The sequence below is a fragment of the Armigeres subalbatus genome, chromosome 2 (assembly GCF_024139115.2).
Source record: "Armigeres subalbatus isolate Guangzhou_Male chromosome 2, GZ_Asu_2, whole genome shotgun sequence".
NCBI classification, from domain to species: domain Eukaryota; kingdom Metazoa; phylum Arthropoda; class Insecta; order Diptera; family Culicidae; genus Armigeres; species Armigeres subalbatus.
In genome coordinates this window covers 87,505,379-87,523,125 of record NC_085140.1, presented here as the reverse complement: position 1 = coordinate 87,523,125, position 17,747 = coordinate 87,505,379, and the positions used below count along the sequence as shown (strand labels likewise).

General features: G+C 39.3%; 1 protein-coding gene across 9 annotated transcripts in view; it reads left to right on the top strand.

The window, feature by feature from the left end:
• LOC134209755 (intermembrane lipid transfer protein Vps13) overlaps positions 1-17,747 on the top strand; it is a 63,698-nt gene that overhangs the window by 33,247 nt on the left and 12,704 nt on the right. For 5 of the 9 annotated variants that reach the window (XM_062685773.1, XM_062685775.1, XM_062685770.1 and 2 more), the window contains 7 exons: positions 82-264; positions 321-761; positions 839-2,520; positions 2,580-2,912; positions 2,984-3,111; positions 11,624-11,711; positions 16,563-16,625. In XM_062685773.1, coding sequence (XP_062541757.1) covers positions 82-264; positions 321-761; positions 839-2,520; positions 2,580-2,912; positions 2,984-3,111; positions 11,624-11,711; positions 16,563-16,625 — 2,918 coding nt within the window. Of the gene's footprint in view, positions 1-81; positions 265-320; positions 762-838; positions 2,521-2,579; positions 2,913-2,983; positions 3,112-11,623; positions 11,712-16,048; positions 16,103-16,562; positions 16,626-17,747 lie in introns of all 9 variants that reach the window. The other 4 variants (XM_062685772.1, XM_062685771.1, XM_062685778.1 and 1 more) reach the window with 2 other exon arrangements.

Sequence of the window (17,747 nt, the reverse complement as noted above, 5' to 3'; positions counted from 1 at the left end):
AAATTTATGCACCTTTGTTATTAGCATTCGTTGGACGTAATTGCCTAAAAAGGTTTTGATTGGTTCCAACCTATTTTACAGCTAAAACCAACTGGTCCGCCGTAGCCAAACGTGCTACCGCCAAACCTTTTGGAGTGGACGTGGTTCAGCTCAAGGCCAAGCAGGAAGCCGTCGCTCGGGAAAAGGAAGTGGCCAAGCAAAAAGTGGATACGTTCCTCAAATTTAGCTTCCAAATTGATAGCATCACTATCAAACTGTTCACAGGTAACGTATTGATTGATTCATCGTTAGATCCATCTCCATAACTTGCCCACTTTTAGCTCCCGACCAAGGTTTGGCGGGATTCGAGATCTACTACCTGTCCCTGCAGGGTAAAAAGCTAACCGATGGATCGCTGAACACGGCCATTATCCTCTGCGATATCCGGTTGGATGACATTCGTCCCAATCGGGAAAATATGCTGACCCGCATGATGGAACGTCGGTCCAACGATCCCAAGATAAGTATCGCCAGCGGGAGTGATGACGAGGAAACAGCTGCGCTGATGGCACCACTACATTCGATGATCGACATTACCTTCAACATGAAGGAGAACGATATGTTTGCGGATGTGAAAGTTTCTAGTTTTAATTTAATATTATCGGTCGATTTTTTGCTTAAATTGCAACAGTTTTTGCAACCAGAGGAACTCGTTGAGCAGAAGGCTTTACAGGCAGCCGAAGAGCAAGCTAGGCGGGAACGGAAGTCTAGCACTTCAGTTGGTGAGTGAACGTTGCAATGTTTAGAATGTTTAAACCATTGGCTACCATTCTTCGATAACATTATCAAAATTTTGCAGCTCCTTCGGAAAAATCAGAGGTCGGACAGATGACGTTCATTATCAAAATTGAACAGCCGGACATTATTCTGGTGGAGCAGATGGACGACATCAACTGTCACGCCTTGATCCTAAATAACGAGATTTCGCTCAACGTACGCCTGATCGGCGAACGTCAGGTCATCAAAGGTGAGCTGAAAGACTTCTGTCTGTATTATGCCGAGTTCAATCCGGAGCGCCGCAATGACACCAAACATTTCGTCATCCACCCTTGTTCGATTAGCCTGAATGGTTCGACACCGGAAGACAAGGGTCTGCATCTCAGTTTGAATTCGACCAACATCAAAATCTGCGTCTCGCCGGCTGTCATCGAACTGATGAACAATGCTTTGCAGACCCTGACCGCAAACGAGCAGGCCAAGCTTGATGACACTCAATTGCCGGAAGATCACAGCACACTATGGGACATCCAAGGTTATGATCCGGATGACTTCTGGTTCATCCGCCCGGAGCTGGCCGAGGATGCATTAAGTTTGGAGTCATTACGAACCATCGATATTAAGGAGGAGAGGTGTATGGTCGAGGTGCCTTCCATATCGTTAATCATCGAAACTGGCTTGGGTATGAACACAATTCCAATGCTTTTCATCGAAACCAGCATGCAAGCAGAGGTTGCAAACTGGAGTTCGGATATGAAGATTAGCAGCTCCCTACGGTTGAGCATGTCGTACTTCAATCAGGCGTTAGCACTATGGGAATATGTAATAGAACCCAACGAGATAGAGCAGCCCAACGGATCCATTGAAAACCTTCCTTGGGAGCTGACGTTTGAGCTTGAGGTAGATCACCACGAGGACCGCTCTAGGGATCCCACCACAAAAATCAATGTTGCTTCTCGAGATAGCTTGGAAATGACCGTCAGTAAGACTTGCTTGGATGTGTTCCAAAATTTGGGAAAAGCCTTCTCGGAAGCTATAAAGCGAGAGGGAATAGCAAAGGCAGAGATCGTTGCTCCATACACGGTTCAAAATGACACCGGCCAAGACATCAAAATTAATTTCCTCGGAGGTGACTTCTTGATACATCCATCTCATCTGCAGCCGAACCGGGAGGAGGAATTCATTGCAGTAGAGCAGACCGGCGAACAGGAAGTCAGCAGTTGCATAGTGATGTCGAATGGTCGACTTCATTTAGAACCTCGTGAAAAGGACAGTGATTTGTCCATGCTAACTGTAATGCAGGACAACGAAAATAGCACTAAGAAGAAGTTCCTCAAAGTAATTGTCGGGGACACAGAAAAGGAGCTGACGCTTCCGGTGTACAAATCGGACAAACGTTATTTTCCCATCTTCCGCAAAACAGATCAGGACCCGTGGGCCATCATATCTGAGGTGAAGATCGAGCATGGAGCAACGGTGGTGGTGCTGCGGGGAATCGTTCAAATCTATAACCACTTCACTGCCGCTATTTACATTCAACAATACATCAATCATGAGAAATACGTGGTCGGAGAAGTTCGCCCTGGAGGATACTTCAACGTTCCACTTTACTTCTTGTACAACAATATGGATCTTCATTTTTCGATGAAGGGTTATCATTCATCGGCCCAAGGAATCAGTTGGAAGGAATCGCCCAATAATTTGAACCTAATTAAGTCTTTGCAGTGCGATCCAATCAAAACATTTGAACCGTTCTATATCAATGTGAGTATTTTCATGAGTTTAAATCTGCACTTTTAAGCTCAGTAATTCCAACGTTCTAGGCCATTCGCGAGCGGCACGACGTGTTCCACGAGGTAACCTCGAAGTACACCATGCTGAGTGCATGTTTCGAGATTCACCTGCGACCACCGCTGATGTTGCGGAACGCACTACCGATTGGATTGACCATTTCCGTGGCGGGTTGTTCAGTTCGGCGGGAGCTGGATGCTAATATCGTCACCAGTACGGAAAGTCTGTCCACCACTTCTACGATTGTCGGTGAAGACTATTTGGATTATGGGGAGAAGTTGCTCCGACCGGGTGAATTGCTACACCTTCCGACGGTGAAAACGGCAGCTCGATCGGGAACGGAGACGTCCTACATTGTGGCTAGGGTATGTGGAGCTGCGTTAGACTGGCTTGATATAATTGTTTTCAGTGTTATTCTTATTATGTATCTTGACAGCTCGTAAATTACCTGGAAAAGGATTGGTCCTGCACAACGGAGATTCCAGCACAACCGCCGGAGTTCGGTGTGTGGACATTCAATGCTTACGATTCAGTGGAAGTAATGTCTCTTCAGCTTGGTGTTAAGTGAGTACCTAGTTGAAAAATTCTACCGTGCTTGACTTATTTGTCCCACTTTGGGCAACCCCCTTCCACTAGCGTTGCGTAATTTATGGATGTTCAAACGAAATTATTGAAAATTTCCTGAAGAACATGTTGAACATACTTAAAATCAATCGCAGATGTCAGTGAAATCAAGGATGTTAACGATCATTCAGTAATTTGCGTTCGATCATTTAGTAGTTTGTCAATAACACATTCCAGAAGCTGAATTTCAAAATATGTTGTATGGTGGACTTCTAGTGCGAAGGTTTTCCTACAACTTTGCCCAATGGTTCGTTATTAGAATTCAACTAATAACGGAGTTAAAGCGCTAGTTGCAGTAACTCAAACTAAATGATTGGAATTTTGTTATCATTTAGTCTAAGTTACTGAAACTATAGCTATAACTCCGTTACTGGTGGAATTCAAACAACGAACCATTAGGCAGAGCTGTAGAAAAACCTTCGCACTAGAAGTCCACCATACAACATATTTCGAAATTCAGCTTCTGGAATGTGTTATTGACAAACTACTAAATGATCGATCGCAAATTACTGAATGATCGTTAACATCCTTGAGTGAAATTTCGCCGAAATCTCAACAGCAGAACTGTTCGGTAATTTTTTACAGATTTTCGTTGGTTTTAACAGCTGGTCTTTGCCCAAAAAATAACAGAAATTCGGTGAAATATTTTTCGAACAATTCTGCTAAAATTCGCCGAAATCTGTGAAATGATTTGTAGTGATCACTAAATTTTTTTTTAAAATTTTTTTTAACATTCGTCGAGCTTCTTCTACAAATGTTTATATTTTACTATTGAATAACAAACATTTTTTGAAATGTTGAAAAAAAATGAAAAAATAATCTGCTAATATAAAGCCTATTAGGTCATGCTACCTACCTGGATACCTGGTTGTCTACAGCTTCGATACACCTATGCCTGGCGTATTGTAAAGCTCCATATTCGTCGGTCTTGGGCGATGTTCCTTCAGTTTCCCCGAACGTTCAGGGTCACCATGTCCGATTCCACCGCGTGCAGCCAGCGTGTTCGTGGCCTTCCACGAAGTCGCCGGCTCCTATCTGGTTCTCTGTTGAATATTGTTTTCGCTATTCTTTCTTCCGACATTCGTACTAAGTTACCAGCCCACTCAAGTCTGCCGTATTTTATACGATTCACAATATTTTCTTCTTTGTATACTTGATACAGCTCATAATTCATGAGAAAGTTTTAGTTTGACTTGGAAAGTACTGTTTTGTAGATTTGGAAAATGCTGGAGATTGTAGATATGACTTCAATTCAAGTGTATCGCGCTTTCTTGTGTGTGTCAGTTGTGTATTGTAAATGTTTTTAACTGAAGCTGAACCATGTTTTTGTGATTCTCAAGAAACCCAGTGAATCCGATATTCAGATGGATTGCCCGGTGAGTCTGTTCCACGATGGAATGCTTCTCTATTTTATATCAAAGTGCACACCTATATATATATACATTTACTAGCTAAACATGCCTTTGCTTTTGAGGCAAGCTCGTTCTACTCAGGCCCACTAAATTATTGAAGGGTGAACGAAGGTGAAAAGAGTTTTAATATAAAATGTCTTTAAATCAAATTTATACAGATAGAACGTTCAGATTTTTATGACAACAGATTTGAAGAAAATGCCTTTAGAGTTAAAAGGCGCCTAGTAAAATGTAGTTTCGTGGAAAGGGGGAAAATGGTTTGTCCAAATGTCACTGAATATCTAAGTGTTATTTTTTATATCCCCACCATATATTGATTTGTCTTTTAATAATACAAATCGTTGAACCGAAATGATTGGATCCAGTCTTGACATGGAGGTTTGTTGTAGATACTGAACATCTTCTCGCAATCCATTTAAATCTGTCGCGCAGCTCTCCGCAGTAGCCGTTGACATAGTGATCAACCACTATCCCTAATTGCAGATTAGTGCAAAGAATTGATTGAATTTGCTCCTGCAAAGTTTTTTATGAGTTTGCCCCGGTTTGTGCACGGCCGAAGTACCGTGGAAGCACCATATTTGACGCAGGTCCAAACTTGGCGCACTCTCAAATCAAATGATGCAGAAAACCTATTTTCGCCAAAAAATATATCAACGAATCAAGCTAGATGGCTTTATTTGCTCTTCTTCTTTGCATATATGGCATAAAAAGCATATTATTTATGAAGAATCAACGTACCCGAATAAAATATATGGAAGTCATAATCATAATGCGTCAATTTTTTTCTTTCTTAGCCACAATGCTAAGGATCGAATGATCATTTTTTCACGCAAAATAACTTTTGTGAGAATCTTTTACCCCTACATACAAACAGCTGAGCATTATGAGTAAGCTTTACCTTTTACGTTGAACATTGCAACATTCGAACGCATTACGTTCTGCGTCAAATTAGGCTCACAATGCATTATGATGTTCCTAATTAATCTTATCATACGAATAGACAAGGCAGTGCTAATAAACCTCAATAATAGTCTTAGGAAAAGCAATATGTATTCATTAAGTTTTAACTAACTCTCAACTACTTTAAATATTAGTCAACATTGGATCATTCCACTAAGTGTCTAGCCCATGATAGTATGCCTTATGCTGCCTTCGATTTTGATGCGTTTATTTGACGCGTTTCTCACAGATATTTGGTAATTATGCTGTTTTTATATGCTGGTTTTAGAATTCTAGCGGGAAAACAATATTTTAATATAAATTAGTATCATATAATTCAATTTACTTTCTTTGTACGAAATTCTAACAAACCAAAACAATGAACACATTTTCAATTTTATACTATGTCGCTACTAGTCGTGCAACCCTGAATATGAAATCAAACAAAAATATGGCTGCCTTTCTCATATAAGCTTCAGTTTATGTTAATAGTTTATTTGTTAATAGTTTGAACCGAGCTGAATGGAGAAGTCTTTTATGTGCAGCACAGGCCACTCCGGCCTTAGTCTGATGATAAATAAATAAATGATTGAAAAAATGTATATAGATGGGCAGCTCGTATTTTTTTAGATATATCTGCCGGTCACGTAACACTTGCAGATTGGTAGCTTCAATGTGGTTCTAAAAGCGTTCATATACAAGTTGCGTTTTCTGTATCCTTCTCAGTTTAGACAGAAGCTATATGAACTTCTCAGTTTATAGATTCAAAATTGCAGATTGCCAAAGAAAGTTATGTTTTTATTACAAATACAACAGACCATGGTAGGCTGGTTATGTAATGAAATGTAAAAGTTAATTTTCCCGCAAATATATATTTTGACATGGTGTAAGACCTAAATAAGAAGCATTTTGAATGATGTGCAGGTTTTATGAAACTAACAAAACACTTACATGCCACAGAGCATATAACTTGCAGAACATCTGAACAAAAAAATGTCTCTTTGTATAATTAATTAACTTTTTATTTTATATCATACCAAGTTCTATTACACTGTCTTTATATAATAAAAAAATTAGGTATTAAATTGATTGAGTTTTAACATAGTTTTGAAGTGCGTCAAATTAGGAACAACTTTGCGTCAAATAAGGAACATAGTAAAATTAGGGCGTCAAGTTGGGCACCTCAAGTACTGCATAAAAACAGATTAAAAAACTAAGAAATACACTTATATTTCGAAGTTTCATTATTTCTACACATTCTATAATAGTACTAAGCTCGTTATGCAGAATATTAAGCGAATCCATTTTGGAATTATTTTTTAAATAATGATACTTTTTAAAATTTTCTTAACTGCGTCAAATATGGTGCCTCCACGGTACAATTATATTTTAGCTTTACGAGATTTTATGTGCGGATAGGGCCAGGTCTTGAAACGGTCGAACATGAACGATTGCAGGTTAGACAAATATGAAGCTATTGTAAGTATCTAATATGGTTATATTGATGGTCTTAGGATTTCGTTTGTTTTTCGTCGCTTTATTCATTGATAACCCAAGTATCCCAAAATAAACTATTTTTTCATGCGATGTGAAAATGGGATTTCAGGGGAACAGTAAGATACTTCCAATACGAAGATGGGACCAATATGGGTGCTAGTATACGCAATTGAGACCCATGAGGGCGGAGGCAGTGCGAATCCGTACATGAGGGAGCGCAAAATGTTGGCTTTGGGGAGTTGATAGTAACCAACAGTACGCAATTGAGACCCATGTGGGCGGAAGCAGTGTGAATCCGTACCTGCAGGAGCATTTTAAGAGACTGTAAAGGTGATCGGCCGTACGGCACACTATTTTTTGTACACACATACACGCTCACATCCACACATATAGCCTAGACAGACAAATATAAATTTTTGGATTTGTGCAAAGCTTCTTAGTTGTCGACCAAGTGTGACTAAGTAGGACGGGAGGGCTGTCATTCATTTTTTTTCTTTCCAGAGGGCGAGAAAGGCGGAAAAAAAACGTCCCCTCAAATTTAAATTTTATCATCTATTTTTGCATTTTCTTCTTAATATGTAATTTTTAATTATTGTACATTCATCAAAGATTGATTCATTAATGAATGATAGATGATTGAAAATGGATTGGAGCAAGACAAATCCAATTTACGGAGGTTCATTTCACAATATATTTATTCTGGCCTTTGCTTGCCTTCTATTTTGACTATCTTCAAATCTTCCATCACAATGCCTATTTCAAATATATTTCTTTTGCCAACTATCTTCCTCGCTTTCCATTTTTGTTAATAGAAAATACATTTAAGTCTAAAACATAGATGATTCATTGAAGAGTGGTAAAAATGCTAGGTTGGTAAGAAAATAGATCAGAGTGCGTTTTTATTAGATATGCAGATTGTTTGCGAGAATCAGAAGCTTTTGATCTGCTTGTGCAGTCGATATGTGAATAGATTTAATTAATCGCAATGCTTTACTTAAAAACATACCTCAGAGACGTTTATTTAGGAGTATCAAATTTTCTGTCGGAATTGAGTGAAAAAAGTATATCATGTTTGTTTGTTGCTTGAAAGACAAATGTTCAGCATTCAGAGGTAACGTACAGTCGTGATTTATTTGGTAGGCAGAACGATCGGCCGGTCATCACATAATTTGTTCTGGTTTGTGCGGTTAGCAGAACGATCGCCCGATTATCGAAATGTTGTTCTGCTATGTGCGGGTGAGTAATTTAAATAGAAAGTGAAGATTCAGTTCGCGTTAGTAAGCAGAACGATCGGCTGGTCATCGAAAATGTTGTTCTGCTTTGTGCGGTTAGCAGAGAGATCGGCTGGTCATCGACAATTTTGTTCTGCTTAGTGCGGTCGGTAATTAACATAATTAGTGTTCGTTCGATAATGTTTTGAATTAATCAAACTACACGCTATACACGGCATACCGTTTACCAAAACGAACCCTGCCACAATACCTTCCCCATATATCCAACATCCCAGTGATTTCTCGTGGAAGTGCAGATGACTCGTCGGCTTCTATTAAAGCGAGTATCATGTCAACATTTTCCTACCCATTCCTTAATTGACCTGCATTCGGACACGGCCGGCGCTGGTATTGTTTATTTTTGGGTCACCAGTTCTTACACATTGAAGATGATGTTAGTCCCAAACTTCATCTGTTGGTTCTCTGTGTAATTGCAGCTGACCTGGCAATAACGGAGTAGCAACCGTGGGCGGTCAATCATGCTCATGCTCAGCTCATGCTCATGCTTGATACAGCTCATAATTCATGCGTCTGCGCCACACACCATTTTCTTGTTTCCCTCCGAGTATTGTACGCAGCACTTTTCGCTCGAAAACCCCGAAAGCTCTCCGGTCCTGTCCGGTTTTAATGTCCACGCTTCATGTCCATAAAGGGCCACTGGTAGAATCAGAGTTTTGTATAAAGCAAATTTCGTTTCCGTCTGCATGTTGCGGGACCTAACCTGGTTACGTAATCCGTAAAAGGCCCTATTCGCAGCAGCAATACATCTTTTCATTTCACGGGAAACGTCATTATCACATGTCACAAGCGTTCCAAGGTAAACAAATTCTTCAACAACTTCAAACACATCCCCATCAAGCACTACCTCTGCACCAACATCACTAGATTTTCCCCTATCTCTACCTGCCACCTTGTACTTTGTCTTGGTAGAGTTAATGATTAAGCCTATCCTCGTCGTCTCCCTCTTCAGTGGGACAAAAGCCATCACTACTGCTCTGCGATCGAATCCAATGAGGTCGATGTCGTCCGCAAAGCCTAGGAGCATATGCGACCGTGTGATGATAGTGCCGTTCCTCTGCACGCCAGAGCTCCTAATAGCGCCTTCGAGTGCAATGTTGAACAATAAATTCGAAAGTGCATCACCCTGCTTCCATCAGTCTAAGGTCACAAACGAGGTTGACACTTCGCCTCCAATCCGAATACTTGATTTCAAGCCATCCAGAATTGCATGTAGACTGATTTTTTTTCAGTTTCGCCGGAAAACCATGTTCGGACATTATCTGCCACAGCTCATTTCTCTTCACTGAATCGTACCCTTCTTTGAAATCAATGAACTGATGGTGAGTCTGCAAGTTGTACTCCCGGAATTTATCAAGGATCATCTGCAGGCTAAACATCTGATCCGTCGTTGATCGGCCCTCACGTAAACCTGCCTGGTATTCGCCGATGAAGGACTACTCAAGCTGTCTCAGTCTGTTAAACAGGATTATGTACGCCGAGTTCAGAAGGGTGATCCCTCTGTAATTGGCACACACTAGTATGTGCCCTTTCTTATAAATTGGACATATGAGGCCATCCAACCAGCCGGCAAGCAGGTTTTCATCCTCCCATATTTTCTGGATAATGTGGTGGATTGATTGATGCAGCTGCTCACTTCTGTGTTTGAGAAGTTCGACTGGGATCTCGTCCTTCCCAGCAGCTTTACTGTTTTCAGCTCGTTTAGAGCCTTCTTAACCTCGTCCAGCGTTGGTGGTTCCACAGCTTGACCGTCGCCGACTATGTCCATCCTGCTCCTTAATACACTTTCATTTTCACCGTTCAACAAATCTTCGAAGTGCTCCTTCCACCTGGCTGCCACCAAAGTATTGTCTGTCGCAAATTCCCCTCTCGGTTATTGCACATGGCGGGCACTGGCGCAGTCTTATGCCGCGTAAAACTTCCGCATATCGTTTCTATCCATGTTCTCTTCGTGTTGCCTTTTTTTTCTGCGGTGGATTCGTTTCTCTTCTGCCCTTGCTACACTGTACCGCTCTCTATTGGAACGGGTACGAGCCACTAGCATTCGACTCCTAGCAACATTTTTCTCGTCCGTCACTCGCTGGCACTCCTCATCAAACCAATCATTTCGTTAGCGTCGCTGTGCAGTGCCTAACACTTCCTGCGCTGTTGTAGTCACAGCTTCATGGATATTTTCCCACAATCTGTTGACGTCGCCAGATCCTGTGGCATCTCCTATCCGCTCGTCCAGCTTCTGGTGGTACTGTTCAGCCACTCCTTCAACTGAAAAGCGTTGGATATTGAAACGCATCATTCTGTTGTTTCGTGAATTCGTGACGCTGGAGAGTCGCGCCTGAATTTTGGCTACTACAAGGTAGAGATCCGAGTCGATGTTCGGACCTCTGAAGGACCTTACATCTATAACATCCAAGAAATGTCGTCCGTCGGCCAGCACGTGGTCTATCTGTGAGCAAGTGTCTCCACTCGGATGTTGCCAGGTGTGTTTGCGGATATTCTTACGCGCGAAGTAGGTACTGCTTATTGCCATCCCTCTAGCAGCAGCAAAGGTTACAAGTCGCAGACCATTATGCAAAGGTTACAAGTCGCAGAGCATTATCGTTGGTAGCGGAATGAAGGCTTTCCGTACCAATGACAGGGCGAAAGAAATTTCTCTTCCGATCTACGCATTTGCATTCCCGATGACAATCTTCACATCGTGTGTTGGACATTCTCCGTAGGCCTTATCAAGGCTCTCATAGAACTCATCCTTCACGTCATCAGGCTTATCGTTCGTTGGGGCATAGATGCTGATCAGGCTATAGTTGAAGAATTGAAGGGGCTGCCTTCTCGATGCTGACACGATTCAACATGGTGTGCACAGTTTAGTTTAGAGTCCCTCGCTGGCACTTGGAAGTTGATCAGCCGCCCCTAACATAGGGAACAGACGCTGTCGTGAGCCGCTCCTAACATGGAGAACAGACGCTCGGTCAGATTTGCACCTCCAGAGAGGAGCAAATTCCCCCTTCCCTGTCAGCATACGACCATAGTTCCCACCAGGGTTGGTTACCCGATCTTCCCTAAAGTTGCTCGTATCCCGGCCAACGCCACGAGGAGGTAGGGATAGGAGTTGCTGGGTAAGATGCTAAGGATCACAAAATGGGGTTTATTTTATTTCTTCAGGTACGCGAGGTACCAATGGTACGCTTTACCCAGCATTTGCCGTGCCATTAGGCCATGCTACCTCCCATAAAAATCAGATAGATGTTAAAAATAACCTTTTTATGTTGATTGAAGATGCAAATGTGATCCAATTTAATGTTTAATGAATTTGAACAGGTACGAAAATCGAACCGACGGACTGACGCTGATCGTTTATTGTCCTTTCTGGATGCTCAACAAGACGGGTTTAATGCTCAGCTATCGCGTAAGTAGTTAATTCAAATATGTACACTTTTCCATTATAATTTCCATATTATTTTTATAAAAGTAATCAGTATGTATTTGAATATTCAGAGATCATCTAACCGATTTTAGTTAGTTAACACAATAAAAAAAATTAATATATCTCAAGCACAATTTTTCAAAACGACTTATCTAACAATCGTCAAGACTCGAGAAAACCAGTAGAGGATAATCGCAAACTTTTTCGTAAAATGATTTTTGGATATATTTTTTTCGACGAGCTAATACGTGACGCTGTACATGAAATGCATTTGGTATTGCTTCTTTTGTCCTATTGATCTTTATAATATGTAAATTGAAAGATTGATATAATTAAAAAAAATAATAAGTTTTTTTTAAAGAATTTTCGCTGAAAGTCCATAATTTTACTATTTTGTTGATAAAATTTTTAAATTCCCCTTCAAATAATTAAATATACCATTATCAATTGGATAATGGGATCTATAAACAAACTTCCGGTTTATACAATCCAGCTCGTATATAATTTTTTACTTTGAAATCGTATTAAAAACATAAAGAAATAATGATATGGATATACTTTTTCTGATTACGTACAGTGGAGACCAGGGGGCCTTTCTGCCAAACGACCATTACAGTCAAACAACTTTTTGGGCAAACGACTTTTTCAGCCAAATGGCCAGTCAGCTGAATGACATTTTCGGCCGTATATCTATTTCAACTAGATAAAATTTACAATGTTATGAAAACTCATATGTGAATATGTACGTTATGTGGAAGATATTGATTTGGAAAATGTATTGGAGGTAACCACTTTCCCTTCGATGGGACTCGAACCCATGACCCTACAATACGCTAGACTGGTGCTTTAACCAACTAAGCTACGAAGGACCTCCGTCGGCCTTCGCCACCTAGCGGTTACTGAACGAGCTCGAGATTCCCAAATTGGCCGCATAATCAAATCACTCGCAATCCATTTCTCAAGCCAACACTTCCACATGTGTATAGTACACGTCCACATTAGAGGAGCGTGAGTATTTATTTAGAATGTCTGGCGGCTATACACATTCCTTCGTGGGTCCTTCGTAGCTTAGTTGGTTAAAGCACCAGTCTAGCGTACTGTAGGGTCATGGGTTCGATTCCCATCGAAGGGAAAGTGGTTACCTCCAATACATTTTCCAAATCAATATCTTCCACATAACGTACATATTCACATATGAGTTTTCATAACATTGTAAATTAATGTCCAAGTCGGGTGGTTTAATCCCCGGAAATAGGCAATTAACTTTGATTGAACTAAATAAAATTGTTGGCCGGTTGGGTTTTGACTTTATACAGTGACCTGCATAAAAAAGCCCACTTGCCGTTTTTCATACAAAATGGTCAACTTTGGAGATCTAGATCTCAATTGTGTGTGAACCAGTTTTGCTGAAAATTTCAAGATAGGGGGATTGACGGCTTTGGCAGGTTTTGTTCTATTATTGTCAGGGGTTTTTTTTTATGACTGATTATGCTCAAATTTGGCCTAAACATTCTTTGCATATCAAAGAATATTGTGGCCTAATTTCATAAAATTCGGTCGACAAAAACCCCCTGCCAATAATAGAACAAAACCTGCCAAAGCCGTCTTTTCCCCTATTTAAAAAATAAATTTTTGCCAGAAAATCATTTTGGTATTACCGCAATATTTTTTTTACCCTATGAATCAATATGGTCGAAACTCAGGTGTGGTAAAATTCAAGTTATATCTGAGCTTTGGTCAAATTTTCAGCAATATTGGTTCACACGCAATCGAGATCTGAATCTCCAAAGTTGACCATTTTGTATGAAAAACGGCTAGTGGGCTTTTTATTATGCCGGTCACTGTAGTCTGTTCGGCCAAACTCCTTTCAGCCTTGTGTCTATCGGTCAAATGACCCTACCTGTCGTTTGGCCGAAAATCATTCGACGAAAAGCCATTTATTCGAATAACTGGTTAGGCCAAAAGTCTTCTAGCCAAATTCCATTAGACCAAATTTAACGTTTGTCCAGGTTTGACCGAAAATTACATTTGGCGGAAAGCTACAAACAGCCGAAAGCCTCATTCGGTAATTTGACCGAATTTTTTTTTTGCTCTACAATTTTTTTGGTGCTATAAATGTCATTTGGCCGAATTAGTCGTTTTTCTGAAAATGCCCTTTGACCGACCAGATCATTTGCCGGAAATTTAATTTGGTGGAAATGGTCGTTTGGCAGAAAGAGTCCTTTGGCTGAAAATGTCCTTTCTGCAAAACAAATATTCTGCATTTTCTGCCAAATGACCAATTCAGCCGAACGACACTTTCGGTCGAATGCTTATTGCGGCCAAATGACCTTTTTAAGTAATTGAGCTATTCGTTCAACTGTTTTTTTTTTCAGCCGAAGGAACTGTTCGACCAAATGAAATTTTCGGCAAAGTAATTTTAGACTAGATGGGCTTCAGCCAAATGTAGTATATTAGGCCAAACAACTTTCGGACTTACCAACAAACAATTCAAGCTCTATCTAGAGTAAGGACGAATGTCGTAAGTGAGGATTTCTTCATCGACTTCCCCTCTTTTGAATAAAAGTGACAAGCAGGGAGTTTCTTTGTAGTTTATCACCTCAGAAAGTCAGGAAACAATGAGAACCTGCATTCTGAGGTTATAAATCGCAAATAAATCTTCTCCCAACAAACATTGGAAGCTGATAAGCCTTCTTCAGCCAAAAAACTAACTTATTCAATTTCAATTGTTGGGCTGGACTTCTCTTTTGCGACATTCGCGCTTTTACCAGATAGAGATTGAATTTTAGCTATACAGTCGACGCTCTACATCTCGATGCTTTTTCTTTTTTTAGTATCTTTATTAATGAGACTTTCAGCCCCTAGGCTGGCTCGTCTCCGTCGATGTTCTGTATATCGATATCTCTCCCTATGTCGATAGTTTTCTCGGTCCCTCCAATCTACATACATTCGGTCCTTCTACATCTCGATAACCTTCCTATCTAGATGTGTTCTGGTCATATTTTGTTCAGGTTTCTCTCTCTCTATGTCGATATGTTCGAACTTCTAGACTACTAGACCATCTTCGAACAATAACAGTCACATAAGCGCTTTATTCTCCCCCAATGTTTGTTGGGCAATGTTGCATTCTACAAAATGGCTTTCTGCCAAAAGACTCTTCACCGCTCAAAAAATCTATTTCAACGATATTTTTTTGGATTTCAACGGGAAATCCTTCGAAATTAACACTCGAAGTTTATTTTACTTTTTACTGTGGTATTTTTGAAATTTCAACGGAAAACTGTATGAAATTTTTAAGGATATCATACCAAATACCAATTCCACGAAAAAATATCTAGAATTCTTACAGGATCAACCGGAAAAATCTACGGAAATTCCATAAAATCGTCAGATTTTCCACGGAAAATTCTGTGGATTTCTTCAATTTTGAAATTTTTTTAACGGCGGCGCGCCCATGCAAAAATGTCGGCGGCGGCGGCGTGGCGCACAAAAAAACCGCTTTTCGATTTTTGTTTTATTTTTTTAAATACTCAGAGGCGTCAAAAAATATGGGTTCTTTGGGAAAGTTGAGCTTAAAAAAGCCAAAGAATCGATTGAGCGAAAAAAAATTTTTGACGGGAAAGGTCAATTGACACCGCGCAAAGCCCATTTCGACCCCCCTGGCCTCAACAAAAGACAGAGGAAGAAAAAAATTCCCACTTTATTCTCTGAAATGTGAATGTGAAAACTTTATTCTCTGAAATGTGAAAGTGTTTAAAGCGATTTAACATAATTTATAGAATAAAAGAAGAAATTTATAGTTGATCCAGTCCACAAGTAAATCGATTTGCATTGTAAAGTGTCGCGTATATGATTTATTTTAAATTTTTCTTGTTAGATATGTCAGATTGGAAAGTAGTGCTTGATTTATATTAGTTTTGAAAGTTTTGTGTCCACCTTTTTCTTAAACATGTTTGTACCTTTAGTTTTCAATAATTTCGATCCAATTTGTTTTTCAATACACCTTTACGAAATGCAAGTTGTAAGTGATACATTTGCTTCACTGTGAACAAAGTATTTTGATTAGTGCTATTGTAACATTCGTGTTGAATTTATTCCCTAAAGAAAACTTCATGCATACATCGTTGTCTGTTATCTTTTTTTCTTATCATTGTCTTTTTTCTTTATTCTATTTCCATATTTATTCCTTTCTCTCTCTCTGTAATATCCATTATAACGGGTGTGCAATATTGCATCATTCTGTGTGTACTGTGCATTTGTATTACCGCTCGTATCGTTACCAAACCGGCTCTTGTGGGTTTCTCGGAATGATTCGCTAGAAATCGCGTAAAACCGAAAAGAAAGAGCTGGCGGGTAAAAACACCACGTACAAGGTATTTTTCGAGCAAACTGAATCTAGTTTTACGTTTGTTTTTTATCTCTTGGCTGAAATTTTTTATTCCTCTGGTTTAATGTTATTGAATGTTCAGTTTAACAAATAATGTTTAATTCGATGGTGTTTCGCCTTAACTTGAGGATTTCATGCACAGTTGAACTAACAAATTAAAGTAGGCAGTAGGAAATGTGGCACTGATTTGCTCTTCTCACTTCTCGATTATGCATTTATTATTCTTCGTTCTATTTCTATAGATGTGTGTTTTATTTCTAAATTGTTGGTTAATATTCTTCTATTTGTAGAATATGTATGATTTCCGTTTCCTTTTTTTATTGATGTTTACTCTCCTTAGACAACCTATTGTATACAATCACAACACTAAGTTTCCAATCCAATCGAACACGCCTATAAGTAAAATCATCTTGCCACAAAAAGCTATCTAATACCGCCCTTTACAGATTCGAAGAACAAGACTTTGTGAAGTACTATCCAAGATCAGCTGTGGATCCCGAGTGAGAAAAGTAGGTGTCCATATGGGAAATGTGACAAAAATTAATCAAAGATCCCTGTCAGGACTTGTATGGTATCTCTTCTCATCATCATTTACAAACCTACATACACATGTGATACCCGAAATATTAATATCAATACACTTGCATGTGGCTAATTTGTTGGGATATACATAATATTGTTTGTTCAGTTACATAAAAATCATAGAAAAAAATCATAGAATGTCAATATTCTGGTTTCATAACCTACCGAAATGAAGATGATCAAAATATTATAACAATCAATGAATTCAATAATTTTGTTGGGCCCGTTCTTATTTCGTGTTACGTATTATTATGCTGAATGCTAAAAATCACAATAAAATTCAAAAAATTACATAGGGGGAATGACGGCTGTGGCAGGTTTTGTTCTATTATTGGCAGGGGTTTTTTTATGTCTGACTATGCTCAAATTTGGCCTAAACATTCTTTGCATATCAAAGAACATTGTGGCCAAATTTCATCGACAAAAACCCCCTGCCAATAATAGAACAAAACCTGCCAAAGCCCAAAGTCTTTCCCCCTACCTAGTTCCAGGTATATGGTATAAATTACCTTTATATAACTGTAAACAACTCTGTCGAAAATAGTTTGAGTAATAGGAACGCAAACTTTTATCATAGATCTGCTTCATAAAGAAATTAATAATAATAATAGGGGAAAAGACGGCTTTGGCAGGTTTTGTTCTATTATTGTCAGGGGGTATATGTCGACTGAATTTTATGAAATTTGGCCACAATATTCTTTGATATGCAAAGAATATTTAGGCCAAATTTAAGCATAATCAGTCATAAAAAACCGCCTGACAATAATAAAATGAAACCTGCCAAAGCCGTCAATTCCCCCTAGTTAAAAAAAATTTCACGTGTTAACGCTTTAGCACATGTATAAAAAACATTCGCCATTTTGACACATTAAGAAATATCAAATAGATTGGAATAAGATACGTGCTCTTCAAAAAACACGGCGTTGAACTAAATAAAAATTAAAAAAAATACTCTAGTTGAATTCATTGATAGGTGAAACCAACTTCTTTCGGACAATAAGGTTCCTACGTTCATACATACATAAACACATGTTTTTTCATAAATGTTA